Below are 16353 nucleotides of genomic sequence, written 5' to 3'. Positions count from 1 at the left end.
TCGTCAGAGAGGAAAAGATACACACTTTAGTTAATATATTTGTAAGTACACTCCATAAAGTAAAGTTCAATATTTGAATTACTGGAAATGTCCAATGTCAGAGGTGCTTAAGTGTATTAACAGGACAGGACTGTGATAGAAGGTGACTTCTCAGGGGGGGAAAGTTGTTCACTGTTTTTTTTCTTTTTTTTACTAGATTTAGCTGTATTCACTTACCTGTGTTTAAGCTTTCTACCCGCAGTGGCAATCCAGACTGGGCAACAGCTATGAGTTTCAATGCAATGTAGAATTGACTACGGCCAAAATATCCAAGACGAGTTGCACCACAGAGCTCGGTGATCTGGAAGACAAACAATAAGTTCAGATAACTTTCTTAAATTGTATTTACATTTGGAAAGAAGGTAAAGTACTAGTGCTGAGTATTTTTAATGTTCAACTCATTATTATTTTTTTAATAATCCAGAATTTTTTTAAATAAAATTGAAATACCTTTGAATTAAAACATTAACTACATAAGAATTATTCAACTATATTTGCTTATTTCTTTTTGCCCTTTACAATAAATTGGAATAGTGCCCAAAGCAGCATGAAATAAGCAACCTTCTTTCCCAGGTGCAATTTTCATAAAGACACAAAGTAAAACAATCCGTCTCCTGGAACACGTTTCCACCAAAGAAATAAGCAGTAATCTGGCTGTAGATTAGTTCAAATGGACCACTAAGGATGTAAAAAGATCATAGTTATAATGGAGGAAAAGCAACCCTAGAACAATGCAAGACTCTCCCTTCTGGATGTGACCATTTATTTCTTATTTTCTTAACAACAAGGATACAAAATGAAAGAGAATAAAGAAACTTAGTACTGTAAAGCACTAGACATGATATAGAATGGAACCAGGTTTGGGCTTAAAGCAGTTTCACAAACGTATCAAATGTGTTTATAGGGCAATTCCAGCGTTATGGATGTGACATTTGCACACAAAAATGCAAATTTGTTGCCTTATTCAAGGGCTCATTTAAACAAATAACTAAATATGAGGCACTATTTAGATAATGTGCTTTTTGAACTGTGTCATGTTAAAATTTCAAGGTTCAAAGTTTCACCATTAGTTTATCACCCAATAAAACATGCGTTATGGATATGACAGAAATGGACAAGGATTGCTAGGTCACTTAAATTATTCTCAAAAGTCTGTGATTTGTAGAACTTACCATCAGAACATTTAATGCCATTTTGTTAGGACAACTTAGCAGCTCCCAAAAATAATATCAGGTTTTTTATATTTTCATAATATAACTCGAAGTGCAGCGTTATGGATGTGACGCTGTCTGAACTCCATTTAGGAAATGTATTTAAATCTTTCTTTAAAAACACTTTAAATTGTCATTTGAAGCCAAGATGAACTGAAATCAAGACAAAATTCTGGTTAAAGCCAATTTATTATAGTATTTAAATGTGTATTCATGTTTTTAAATATTTAAAACGTGATATGTGAATAGTAAGAACAATTTGATCAAAATAATGCAGAATAATAAACAAAAGACATGTACAATGAGGGATTTATATATACACCGATCAGCCATAACATTATGACCACTGACAGGTGAAGTGAAAAACACTGATAATCTCATCATCATGGCACCTGTCAGTGGGTGGGATATATTAGGCAGCAAGTGAACATTTTGTCCTCAAAGTTGATGTGTTAGAAGCAGGAAAAATGGGCAAGCATAAGGATCTGAGCGACTTTGACAAGGGCCAAATTGTGATGGCTAGACGACTGGGTCAGAGCATCTCCAAAACTGCAGCTCTTGTGGGGTGATCCCAGTCTGCAGTGGTCTGTACCTATCAAAAGTGGTCCAAGGAAGGAAAAGCAGTGAACCGGCCTCAGGGTCATGGGCGGCCAAGGCTCATTGATGCATGTGGAAAGCGAAGGCTGGCCCGTGTGGTCCGATCCAACAGACGAGCTACTGTAGCTCAAATTGCTGAAAAAGTGAATACTGGTTCTGATAATAAGGTGTCAGAACACACTGTGCATCGCAGTTTCCTGACAACCTGCTCAGCCCCAATCCAGCCTTTGTCTTCCTTTGCTGGCAAAACAAACAAATACGGCATCATTATTTTTTCAATATACGCATCTCAAAATTCTGTGAGCAGACCCACAAAATGTCTAGTAGATTACCTGTAATAAGATACTCTTCGATATTGAATGTAGTAATCTTCCTTGAAAGAATGCAGTGTTTTCTGACATTCTGTGATTAATTACCAGTGTCAGTGAGAGATAAAAAAAAAAAAAACAGCGGGATTTAAAAATATATAAAAGAAACATTAAAGTGGTAGCATCCATATTGTTGTTGTTTTCAAATTGAAAGAAAAAAAAAAAGTGAATTGTTACGATGCAAAGTTTATAGTGAAATCATGTTAAGAGCTTTTAAAGAAGTTAAAATCCTGGTATAGACCGGGATATAATCAAATTGCATGGGAGTTGCGAATCACACTTTACAAAACGTAATGTTATCGCCTTTTGTTGTTTATGTAAGTATCTATTTTCTCCTACTCATAAACAAAAAGCGATAACATTCCATGTTGTAAAGTATGATTCTCAATTCTCGTGAAATGTGATTAGGTTCCGGACATAGTTTCAGATGAAAGGTATGCATTTCATTTAGGCGATATTCTACAACATCTATGCCTTGCATGTACACGCATTTTTTAACTCATTGCCACTCATTTTTCATTAAGTTATTAAAGTTATAGGCAGACAAAGGAGCAGTCTTGAAAAGCAGATTAAATATATAAAAACTTGCCCTATTAAAACGACTGCCAGTAGTCTGGTGCTGTGATGTTAATATGAATTATGGCATGACAACGTGCTACCATAAGTGATGCAATTCGTATTTTGCTTTTACTTCGTAAGACGTATTATTTGCAATAACATCAATAAATCAATAGGGACATTATTGTCACGTCCATAACGGTCACATCCATAACGCTAATTTGGGAAATTGTTATGAATAATGAGTAAAAGTTTTTATCCATAACAGAAGTTCAAAAAAGTTAGCTTTGCATAGAAAGTTTGAAAATAATTTAGTCTATCATACAACTTTCATACAAAATTTACCAAGAAAACGTTATGGATGTGACATTGGTTTTATTTATAAACACCATTATTTTGAATGGCTGTAAAATAGTTTCCTTTTTTCTGTCAAATGTATTATTATTAACTTGGTATTACATACCCATTGAGCTCCAATTGGGCATATTTACAAATGTATAAATAAAACATGTATCCTATAAATGAAACCTAAAAATGAATGAAAATTAGACTTCTGTAAATGTTGCTTTTTTATTTTTCAACAGTAACTTTAAATGGCTGCGAAGTAAAGAAAAGGCACAAATTCATCCAAAATAATACAGAATGCACAAATATACACCTTTTAGTAAAAACTGAGAAATAAATATTTTTGATATAGGCTTTTTTTTTTTCCATGGCCAGGGTCATTTTATCGTGGAATTGCCCTATATAGCAAAGGTTTTAAAGATTTTGATTTGAATGGTCTGAATTACCTTAAATGTACTGATCCATTTCTTAAAAAGAAAACATTTGAACAAGTTAAATGTACATAAATGAACTTGAAAATTATCTTGTTATACGTTGTAAAATGCATCTTAAGTGATTTAGAGTATAAAAAAGTTCCAGGATACATGTAAGGGTAACATTTATGCTTAATTTGTCACTTGTTTAATCCTGTTAAACAAATACTTGTAAAATAAGGATGAAGATTTCTTCCCATTGATACCCTCTGTCAACTACAAATCAGCTACAACATAAAGAATAGATACAATTTATTTTGACACCTACTAACCTAGCTACATCATTAAAACAAACAAACAAACATGTTAGCAAGTGGCCTTTAGCCTTCCAGGCTAAAATTTAATTGGATGTATTTTAGGAAATATTTAGCAACTGAACCATTCATTTTAATGCAATTTGTATAATTAACCACAAAATGACAGAACTTTACACTGTAGCATATATGGGCATATTGTAGATTCTCTTGCCGGAGTATTAAAAGCTGATATTTTGAGGTGTCCATTACAGCCATTTTATTATTAATTTCCTCATTTCAGTTTTGGACATGTATTTCAAACTGAAAGGCAGGAGGAATACCCACCCCCGGCATCTGTGAAGAGTCTCCTCCTGACTGCAGGTCCCTGCCATTTCTTCTTTCAACTGCCTGCGAATGTGCTTTATTCCGTTTTCGCTTGCGATCACCTTAAAGTTTTGAGAAGTGTGCTCACCAGCTTTTTGGAGTCCAGTTTAATTTTTGCTAATCCTCTACAGAGTGTTATTTCCAAATTGTTGAGCTGTCTGAAAAGATGCGTCTTGAGTAAGCGTCGGAATGAGGTCTAGGACTGTTTTGAATTCGGTGGGCAGGTCGTTCCACCATTTACGGGCCAGGGATGAGAAGGAGTGGGCTCTGGAGGAAGGAGAGTGGAGAAGAGGTAGAGCGAGTCTTCTGGCGGTGGAGGAGCGCAGTGGTCTGGAGGAGATGTATGGAGAGAAGTGGAGCCAGTGGAGGGAGCGGAGCAGGGGAGTAGGGTGTGCGAATCGTGGCAGAGAGAATACCAAATTAGCTGCAGAGTTCTGGATGAGCTGGAGCGGGCGGGTAGTAGTTGCAGTAGTCCAGGCGGGAGAGGACCAGTGATGAGGACTGTAGAGAGGGAGGCTGCCCGAGCACAGCTGAGGGAGTCAGTGACTGCCAGGAGAGCCGTCTCAGTGGAGTGAGATGTGCGGAAGCCAGATTGCAGAGGATCAAGGAGTGAGTGTTGGGACAGAAAGTCAGAGAGCTGACGGTGGACCGCCCGCTCGAATGTCTTTGAGAGGAAGGGGAGTAGGGAGACAGGGCGGTAGTTCAGAGGAGAGGTGGCGTCAAGGGTTGGTTTCTTGAGCAGTGGGATGACAGCAGCTTGTTTAAATGCAGAGGGGAAACAGCCAGAGAGGAGTGAGGAGTTGAGGAGGGAGGAAATAAAAGGGAGAAGATCAGGAGCAGTCGCTTGGAAGAGGTGAGAAGGGAGAGAGTCCAGGGCACACGTTGTAGGTTTGTGACGTAGGAGGAGAGCAGAAACTTCAGCATCTGAGACAGGTGAGAATGAAGAAAAGGAAGCTTGATCGGTGGGAGGTTTGGGTGTGATGGGAGAGGAGGGTGGAGTATTGAAGAGCCTGCGAATGTCTGCAATCTTGAAGGAGAAGAAGGAGGCGAAATCGTCAGCAGTGAGAGATGAGGGAGGAGGAGGTGGAGAACAGTTTGCGGGGGTTGTTGACAGAGGATTCAAAGAGTGATTGGAAGTAAGACTTCTTGCCTGAGGTGAGTGAGGAGGAGAATGTAGACAGTAGAGAGCGGTAGACTTCGAGGGCAGCTGGGAGTTTGGTCCTTTTCCACTTCTGTTCGGTGGCACGCAGACTAGTTCAGGTTGAGCGGAGAACAGCAGAGAGCCAAGGCTGAGGAGGGTAGGGACGGGCAGGACGATACATGAGAGGGCAGTGGAGGCAAGGGTGGAGGGTGAGACAGAGCGGAGATTACGGCGGAAGGTGACAGAGGGAGTGGGTGGAGTGGGGAGGGAGGGGAGGGAAAGGGAGAAGGAAATGAAGTGGTGGTCCGAGATGTCCATGGGTGTCACGGAGAGTGTTGAAGGGGAGCAGCCTCTAGATAAGATGAGGTCAAGCTGGCGGCCTGCCCTGTGAGTAGGGGGAGACGGGGAGAGAGAGAAGTTAAAGGAGTGAAGGAGAGGAAGAAATCCAGCACAGTGGGAGGAGTTGGAGAGGTGGATGTTGAAGTCTCCCAGGAGGATGGTAGGTGAGGACAGCGAGGGGAGAGGGAGGAGAGAAGAAAGTCGAGTTCATCCAGGAAGGAGGTGAGTGGACCAGGTGGACAGTACAGAACTAGAAGAGGTGAGAAGTTGAGGTGATTTCCACTGCATGGAATTCAAAGCTGTGGGTCGTAATAGAGGAGAGATGGGGGGGGACAGAGAAGAGGAGAGAAGGGGAGAGCAGGAGCCCTGTTCCTCCTCCCCACCCGGTAAGACGAGGGGAGTGGGACAAGACGAACAGAGAGGATAAGGCAGCAGGGGTGGTAGAGTTGTCCGGGGAGATCCATGTCTCGGTGAGAGAGAGGAAATCCAGAGACTGGTGGGAGACGAAGGCGGAGATGAAGTCGGCCTTGTTGGAAGCTGAGTGTCCCCCAGAGAGTGGAATAGAGGGGAGGGAGGAGGAGGGGAGAGGCAGAGAGATGAGGTTGGAGGGATTAGGGAAGCAATGGCGCGCAGGTGCATGCTGAAAAGATGGAGAGAGCAGGACAGGGATCGGAGAGATCGTCACGGTTGCCTGTTGTTGCTGTGCAGCGTCTCCTCGCAGTCTTCTCCTCGCTGGAGTCCCCGCTGGAGTCCCCGCAGCTAGAGTCCCTGACCTTCGGAGATGGGGACACTGAGGGCTGCTGTATGCCTTCCCCCGACTGCCACTTCTTCCTCTTACACTGGAGAGGATTCGCCAGGAAGGAGCTCAAGTTCTCCTGATCGGCTCCCGGTGGCCGAGACAATTATGGTTCACTGCAATGCAATGACCTGGTCCAGTAAACAGACCTTCACAAGGTTCTACCACCTCAACATGGTGGAACGGCTGTGCCCAAGCATGGGCTCCCAGGTACTTCAAACTGCTAGCCCTCAGGCTCTATGAGGCTCTGCTATCCTTGTCATTATGGCTTTAGGATTAGTCAGGTGTCAGGACTCACGACAGCTCTGGTATAGGCTTCTCATTAGGTAATGGCTGTCTTTCGATTTGAAAGGGAACGATAGGTTATCATAACCCCGGTTCCCTGAAAAAGAAAGACGGCCATTACTCTTCAGGAGTTGCTGGACCAGATGACCTTCCTGACGAAGTGGACGAGATTTTTCATAGACTACGGGGGCGGGTCTTCCTCCTGCCAGCAGGGCCCCTATTGGGCAGCTTTGGTACAGGTTTTCACTGATTGGCATGTGAGACGGCTCTTCCCATTAGGTATTGGCTGTCTTTCATTTTCATGGAGCCAGGGTTATGATAATAGCCTATCGTTACACTGTGTGTAGATGTACTGGTGCATCACATAATCGCTCCTGTAATAAGATGCTCCTTGAAACCCCCAACAAACATAATAAAACTGAGCTTCTATATTGAACAGGGTAAACAAAAGACAAATTATACATAAATGTATTACATTTACATTACTATGAAGACTAGAAAGCTAGAATCAGCTTTTTTATTTTTTCCCCTCAAACACACCGGGAGAACAAGTGCAACTGAGAGATAGCCTATTAATACATTTCCAGCACACGCAAAGCAAGACAAAAGCAAAATAAAAACTGAGGCACCCCCCTTTTTTAAATACAGCGGGAAACCCTGAAACATTATGTTTAATGTATGGGCAAATATGGACTACTTGCAGAAAGAACTTCATGGATTTAAAATGCCCCGTTTAAAACATGAGGTCAGAGCTTCCAACATTTTCATAGCAATGGAGTAGCAGCATTGTCTGTGCTAAGCCCGTTGCTAGGATTGACGTTCCACTGATCTGACATTCTCTGTGCAACTGACACAGCAAATACCCAGACAAACAGTCGACAAAACTTAACTACTGCTGAGCATATGGCTTAATTTTCCTCATGTGAGTGAAGGTCACTTTGACACATCAGAAGCAATACAATAACATTCTTTGGTTGTCGTTTTCACTCGTCTCAAGCATTGAGGCTCCATCTCACGCTCTCACACATTGTCACAAAACTCTCACGCATTTGCCCAAAGATTTCCTGTGTCCCCCTTCTCCTCTACACAAACACACACTGCCTCAGGATCATGCTTTTGCCGGCAGGAGCTGTATCTGTCACCAAATTGTTTAGTGTGACAAATCTCACGCATTGATGTTTTGAAAACTTGAGAGCTATGCAAGTGACTGAAGCTGCAGTAGCAAGAGTGAATGGCACTATTTTTTTTTTACAGGGTGTGTATAGTTGCTGAAAGGTGCTAAACAGTTTTTTTTCATGATTATACAAACGTTATACAAACAATGTGCTATTTCGACGTATTTGATGACATATAGCCTATATACGTTCATATTGTGTGAACTGACTTTGATAACTGTTAAATTTTTCTCCTATAAATTGTGTTAGGATTTATTAAAAACTGCGACAGGATAAATTATAATATTGGGTAGGACTGTGTTCGAAGGTTCAAACGTCCGTTCATTCTCCAGACCTTCGGAGGTTTTTACAAACCTTCCAAGGTTCGTTACATGACAATCACTACTATTTATTTTTTTCTGTTGATAGAAATTGACAAATATTTGAATACTGTAGCGTGCCACAACACCCAATAAAGGGTTAATGGAGTAAAGGTGGTGCGGTATGGAGGAGTGTAGAGAGAGGGCATAAGTGAAGGGAGGTGGATGGACGAGCCAGTGTGTTTGTGTGTTCAGTCCCTGAGACTTGTGTGTACTGCATCCGCAATGATAAGTTGGGTTTGGGATCAGGAATTGGACCATTTTGAAAATAAACGATTACACTGATTAAAAATGGCTGTGGACCACTCTGCATTATTCTGCTATATTATTTATTCCCAATATTTACAACAAAGTGTTGTTTAATATAATGGAAATGTTTTTCGAAACATTTGTTTTGTGTTACAAACATCTGCTGTTTGGATTTTTTTGCAAATGTAAATTTGCAACTGAAAACAAGCATTTTCCAGGATCATTTAAATCAAACATAAATTTAAATTATGCATTATTTATTAGGCTTAATGGGTCAATTGCATAGAACTGAAAGCAGCACACTGGAGATGATCCTGTGTTTAGTGAGCAGCTAAACCCCTTATTATTATTTATAATTATTAATAATAACATTATAATAATATACCGAAAAATATATAAATGTTGACACATGAGGAAGGTGCTTTTACTGCATGTTAGCATGTTTCATACAAGTAAAATTAATATAAACCGTGTGCTTGTAAAAAATAAATAAAAACACCATTCCTGTTAGAAATAACTTATTTTAAACTGCATGGGGATGCTTTATTTTGGTTTTATGCATTATCTGTAAAAAAAAAAAAAAGTAGGATTTTCCATTCAAATCATACACTCGTAGCTAATGTGACAATCGATCAATTATGCAAACTCTGCACTTGTACTTTCAGGTAATTTATGAAGTTTGACGTGTTGAAATAGTCTGCAGAGTTTCCTTTTGATATGAGTTATAAATGGCAATTCTGCTGTCCTGATCACACTTTGAAAAAGGTCCACACAGCCAGCACTCACATAACCAGGGACATTCAAAGCACATATCAACAAGAAAGCAGTATGGCACTTAATTAGTGTCACAGTTCATGCACATCATTCATATTTTGTTAAAGGCGTAGAACAAATCGGATGTCAGACGCAATAAAAGCAGCACCATCAGTCAGAAATATCGGCGATTTTAAAGCAATAGCCTGATAGCCAATATTGTAAATTTTGGCAATAATCAGCATCCCTACTTTCTACTAATGTAATCATAATAAAAACAACAAAAATGTCTATTTCGTTTAGTAGTGTGCTGCATGATTATTTTAAATCAGTTTGATTTTAATGGCACCCTTACGAGATGATATTCTGTAATAATAACTCTTCAGTATTAATTTGGTTGTCTTACCGTTTTTATTTTCTCTACCCAAATAGCATATTTGGATGAACTCATCACAAAATATTACATACATTTACATTTAAATGTATAATCAGAATATTATTTCTAATCGTTATCTTGTTTTCAAGAAATGAATACTCACAGTTCATAAGCTTCAAAAGCTTGATGCATTTCTTGTTTCAAAAGATGCATGCTCTAATTCTAAAATGCGTCTACAATAAGGTAACAATTACATGTCGGGTGGCGGAACCCTTTGGTGTCCAGGGACAAGTCCCCTGAGGAACCTCTTGCTATTTCATGGGTGTATCGGTTTCACTACATTGAAACAAAATTAGCCATGAACAATGTCAAATATCAACACCCTACAACAATCAAAAGTACTAGAATAAAACTTATCCAATCCGCCTCATGAAACTATAATTCCAAGAGTCAGTTTCAAATTAAGGCTATTACAAATTACAGAGGAAATTAAGAAGTGGGCACTGGACAGTTTTTATACTACAAACAAAGCAGACAACAAAAATCTAAATATAAAAGAAAGTGGTATTCATTACTTACAGCAGCAAAAGTTTTGTCAGGGTTCGCATAGCAAAAAGCGAGTCAATTCACCTCCATTTGTGATGCATTTTCTTGAGAGATTCACGGATTGTGAGATTCATTAAAATAAGTTTTTCCGACCCAAAACAAGCATTGAAAACGCATATACAACCCACCTACTCGTATAAGCAGAGCTTAGCTACTGGGTATTTTTTTTTTGGTGACACCCCAGAGGGGAGAGGGGGGCCGCATTCCATGCCCTATTACCTGAATCCTGTCCCTCATACAGGTCTGTCATTATCTTACAGAGCAGGGCTGTAGCTTTCCAATGATACCAAACGCGGGCATATCCGAGCAAGTTAGGCTGTGCTCAGCTGTGTGTTTGTGTGAGAGCACACAGAGCGCACATAGGGAAGCCAGGGCGCATACTGAATAGACACGATTCACAGAAAAACCCAGAAAGACGCAATACAGCAAGAAAACCAAATAAAACGTTGTAAAATGGAATCCGACACAAAAAATAAAATACCCTTCAAAAACAAATCATACATGCTGAGTCTGTTTACAGCACTATGAAAGCTGCAGACAGTGTGCTCTGGCATGGCAGAATGGTGGCTGGGATGAGTTACTGCATCAACATACACAGGAGCTGTTGTAAAGAATAGAATGTTTCTATGTAATGCCTACAGTGACAATATTCAAAAGCCAGATGTTTGGAATTCTGTTTCCCTGTTTAGTATTCTTTTTTACTTGTAGTTATTCCGGTTGTTGGTAGTCTAATATAAATGGTTGTAATTTATGTTCTGGAGGTCAGATTTTTACACAAGTTCATAAGACTTTGAAGTTTCACTGTTCAGTGTCAAAAGTCTGCCTGGAGCACACAAAAAAAAGTGTTATATTGACCATAAATCCATTTTTTTCTTATGAGCATTTTTGTTTCTTAAATTTTTTGATTTCTGTATTAATTTTGGTGGGGCAAAAGCAATTATTTGTTATTTTCTGAATCTCCCGTTTGTGCTTAGTGTGTCCATATAAGATACTTACCTTTAGCCCTTGTAGTTAGAGTTATAAGTACAAATATGACAACAGTAAAATCATGTGAAAATGGGGGGGGCTCAGAGGGTTAAAATAAAAAAAGTTGTATTGAAAGTCACTTTCTGTCACTAAACTGTATTAGTCAAGATAGACATCATGATCTGCATTGAGTCTGATGCTGAATGTTATGCATCTATAGAGTTTAAAACTTGTATTAGCACACCAGTTCCTCTCCTATGCAATGGTGAATGCAAGCATTACTTAAACAAACAATGCAGTCAGAGTCTGTGAGATGGATAGTACTGTGTATGATTCTGGAAAGGCTTGACTACACTAATAATACATGAGAAGCATGGAAGACTTAGTGGTATAACTTGGGTGCAGTGATGAGCATAGGGCAGGCTACTATCTACACAGTCACATACCTGCAACATGCCAGCATTAAATAACAATGAATGCAAATATCTGTAAAATACATTTCACAATCTAAAATCCATGCAAAGTAATGTAGATAAGAATGCACATATCATATGTCACTGAGAACTAAACAAAAAACACCACCATTCGTAGACCAATTTAAATTGCTAATCAAGCAACTTGTGTTGCTAAGCAAAATTGTATTTGATTAGCATAAACTGCTATGCAAATTTGAGACAAAATGTACGCTGTACAGATACTAAATTAGTGACAATTGTTTTTACTATAACTTAAAACTATCAAATTAATTCATGTTTTCATGGAATAATATGTGCACTTGACAGGTATACTTAATTTCTTCCATTAATACATAAAATAATAGGGTTTAAGCAAAATGTATCAAATGTGCTGTTAGACGTACATTTATATTCTATTAATATAATGTTTAATATTAGATCTAAGCATTCTACATTCTACACAATAATGACAAAATATAGCCTAATCATAGACACATACAGTGCATCCGGAAAGTATTCACAGCGCTTCACTTTTTCACAGCCTTATTCAAAAATGTATTAAATTCATTATTTTCCTCAAAATTCTACAAACAATACCCCATAATGACAACGTGAAAGAAGTGTGTTTGAAATCTTTGCAAATTTATTAAAAAAAAAAAAAAAAAAAGCTCATGTACATAAGTATTCACAGCCTTTGCTCAATACTTTTTTGAAGCACTTTTGGCAACAATTACAGCCTCAAGTTAGTGCTGGGCGGTATACCGGTGTTTATTTTTGTTATGATATGATTTTTTTAAATACCGGTGTATATCGCTTAAACCAACGTTCGGAACGCGGCGCGACACTGTTTGAGAGGGGTCCCTTTTCAAAGTTGCACTGTGGTGAGGGCGCAGGCTGTATGTGTTACTAAGCGTGACGGCGAAGATGGAGAAGATAGACATTGAAAGTTCCGAAACTGAAGCTGTAGAACAAGCAGAACGTGATGACACACAAGAACTTGTGCCAAAAAGAGGAGCCGTGTCTGCTGTTTGGAGGTTCTTCGGTTTTAAAAAATCCGACGACGACCAAACTACTATTTTCTGCAAATGTTGTCAGGCTAAAGTTGTCGCAGTAGGGGTTTAAGCATTTTGTGGTCCGAGGTCCGGACCACTGCGACCGAGTGGTTCGGACCTCGGCACAGTGGTCCGCGGAGTGGTCCAGATCACGTAGAGCAAACTGGGATGTTTTTTTTTTTTTCTTGGACATATCGTCTAAAACCCGTTTACTGTAAAATATGTGTTCGACATATCGAAACTACAAACATAATAATCATAAACATATAATATTATAGTTATCAACCCTACTTTTTAACAACACTGGCTCTCCATACGCAGGAGGCTCAACGCTGCACTGATATACTGAGGGCTCACGACACGTGCTCGTTATACCCACACGGCACACGGACAATATGAACATGTGTATGATTATTATCATTGTAGTTTGGATAGTTTTTAGGAGTTTAGAAAACTAAAACCAATGGCAGTGCATTGACAGTGTCGGGGCTGCAGCACTAGAGCACTCGGCGCTGTGTTCCGGACCTCGGAAACTGTGCATATGAACACTTTCTGATTTTGTTTGTTTTTAAAAGGCATAACTATATCGGCTACTTATTGGTTAACATACTTAATGCCTTTTCCATTATTGTACAGGATAATAACAGTAAACACATTATTATTATTATTATTATTATTATTATTATTATTATTATTGCAACACGAGCAATTTGCTCCACCACCTTAGCCGCAAACATATCTTGGAATATAATTAATGCACGAAACTAAGATCAGCGTCCTCCACATCAGCAGGTAACACTGGAAAAGCAAAATAAAAGTCGAGTCAGATGTCACTTGAAGACACGTTTGCTAGAAGGACTGCCGACGACAAGAAAAGCAAACGGTGGATCGAGATTACAAACTCTATCACTATCCACCTAGCCCAAGACATAGTCCCGCTTAATACTGTTGGAAAGACGGCTTCAGGAGGATATTTATTTGTTTAAATATTTATGCAAGGCCTTTGCATGCTGTTCAGTTGTTAAAGAAGTCCAAAGTTTTTTAGTTATAGGGGAAGGGGATTGTTTACATTGTGTAGTTGCCAGTTGGTTTACAAAAGATTTACAAAAAGTTATTTTAAGTTGTTTGCAAAATTTGCACAATAAAAAGGTCATGCATTCTGATTCCTTCACTTCATTAGAATCATGAGTGCCACCTCTTTGTAAACAGCATCATTTTATGGGGCCTTGCAAACCTGTATTAATACTAGTGTGGAATTTTTCTACAATATTCACTCATCATGACAGTAAAATAGGGCATTCAATTCTACTCTCAATCAGTAGAAAATGTGGTTAACACCCAGTCATGCACGAAAAAAAAAAAAAAAAAAAAAACACTGAAAAACATCCCCACAGCATGATGCTGCCACCACCATTCTTCACTGTAGGGATGGTATTGGCCAGGTGATGAGCGGTGCCTGGTTTCCTCCAGACACGAGTTCAATCTTTGTTTCATCAGACCAGAGAATTTTGTTTCTCATGGTCTGAGAGTCCTTCAAGTGCCTTTTGGCAAACTCCAGGCGGGCTGTCATGTGCCTTTTACTGAGGAGTGGCTTCCGTCTGGCCACTCTACCATACAGGCCTGAATGGAGGAGGGCTGCAGAGATGGTTGTTCTTCTGGAAGGTTCTCCTCTCTCTACAGAGACACACTGAAGCTCTGTCAGAGTGATCATCTGGTTCTTGGTCAACTCCTTGACTAAGGCCCTTCTCCCCCGATCGCTCAGTTTGGCCGGGTGGCCAGCTCTAGGAAGAGTCCTGGTGGTTCCAAACTTCTTCCATTTACGGATGATGGAGGCCACTATGCTCATTGGGACCTTCAATGCTGCAGAAATGTTTCTGTACCCTTCCCCAGATCTGTGCCTCGATACAATCCTGTCTCGGAGGTCTACAGACAATTCCTTGGACTTCATGGCTTGGTTTGTGGTCTGACATGCACTGTTTACTGTGGGACCTTAAATAGACAGGTGTGTGCCTTTCCAAATCATGTCCAATCAACTGAATTTACCACAGGTGGACTCCAATCAAGGATGATCAGTGGAAACAGGATGCACCTGAGCTCAATTTTGAGTGTCATGGCAAAGGCTGTGAATAATTAAATACATGTGCTTTTCTTGTTTCTTGATTTCAAACAAACTTCTTTCACGTTGTCATTATGGGGCATTGTTTGTAGAATTTTGAGGAAAATAACTAATTTAATCAATTTTGGAATAAGGCTATAACATAAAATGTGGAAAAAGTGAAGTGCTGTGAATACTTTCCGGATGCACTGTACACGAGTACTGAAGTACTGAAACTCACAATTTAATTATTGATTATGTTAGTTTGTCCAAATACTTTTCAGCCCCTAAAATTGGGAGGACCACCTATAAAAATTGGTATAGAAATTACACACTTCACCCACTTTGGTTGTAACTACCCAAAAATGAAAGATGAAAGTCTACACTTAAAGCACATCTTGATTGTTTCCATTCAAATCCATTGTGGTGGCGTACAGAGCCAAAATTATGACAATTGTGTCACTGTCCAAATATTTATATTATATATATTTATAACTGTACCTCGGTTATCACATACCATTTATATGGTACCAATGTTGTATCAGAGTTTCACTGTACTTCCAGTTGTACTTGGCAGTTGGTTTGTTTTTCACTGCCAAGTTGTGAAATTCCTCTCAAGAAACATGTTAATTCCCAATTTTACCAGGTTTGATGACATTTGCTTTTTTAGATATGCAGTATTTGAAGTTTGGTGATGGCTGCTATATTCTCAGATAATTCACATAAACAACATTAATAATATCTGGATATATCATGAATTAAACATTTTATTTAAATAATATGATATTAGAAATCATATAAGCAATCGTGTTTTTGCATTTGCATACGAAAAAACGAAAACAAGTGTTTTCCAAATTGGCACCGAGACACAGAAGCTGAAAAAACACCCGATCAGGTTACAACTATGCTCCTCCATTCCTTTTATGCGATTATAATCGAAATAATTTGGATATACATAGTCTGAATCTATTATTTTCTTACATGTGCTTCACACAAAATGATCCCTGGCGTTTCTAAATCGCAGTATATATTTTTCTTTGCATTACAAATCTTATCATCTGGATTTGTATATTTAGAATATATTTAACAAAGTAAAACAGTGAAGTGGTGGCGTATAGATTTGGGAATATATTTTACTGAGGTACAAACTGGGTTTAGTGTATTCATTTATAGAAATTATAATTGTATATTCAAAAATGTAGATTGAATTTACACAGTGACATGTTTAGCAGAAAGCAGAAACCGATAAGCTTTCAAAAACATTGACAAATTGAAAAGATGATGTGCCATAGCAGGTTTGTGTGGTGATGCTGATTTCAATTTGATTAATAATATGCACGAAACATAATAAATCTTTGATGACGCATTGTTGTTGAAAATAAAATGTGGTTTTGAAATCAACCAACTTTCCTTACCACTTATACTTACAAACTTTATTTTATATAGCCTATTCTTTATTTCCACGTATGTTTTCTCACAGAATAAGAAATAATTG

At 38.9% G+C, this 16353-nt stretch overlaps 1 protein-coding gene across 3 annotated transcripts in view; it reads right to left on the bottom strand.

The window, feature by feature from the left end:
* Nucleotides 1–16353, bottom strand: part of reps1 (RALBP1 associated Eps domain containing 1) — a 181560-nt gene that overhangs the window by 159366 nt on the left and 5841 nt on the right. For all 3 annotated transcript variants that reach the window (XM_066700473.1, XM_066700647.1, XM_066700558.1), the window contains exon 2: nucleotides 217–340. In XM_066700473.1, the coding sequence (XP_066556570.1) occupies nucleotides 217–340 (124 nt within the window). The remainder of the gene's footprint in view (nucleotides 1–216; nucleotides 341–16353) is intronic.

Source organism: Amia ocellicauda, chromosome 1 (genome assembly GCF_036373705.1).
Source record: "Amia ocellicauda isolate fAmiCal2 chromosome 1, fAmiCal2.hap1, whole genome shotgun sequence".
Classification (NCBI taxonomy): domain Eukaryota; kingdom Metazoa; phylum Chordata; class Actinopteri; order Amiiformes; family Amiidae; genus Amia; species Amia ocellicauda.
This window is presented reverse-complemented; position numbering and strand designations above follow the sequence as displayed.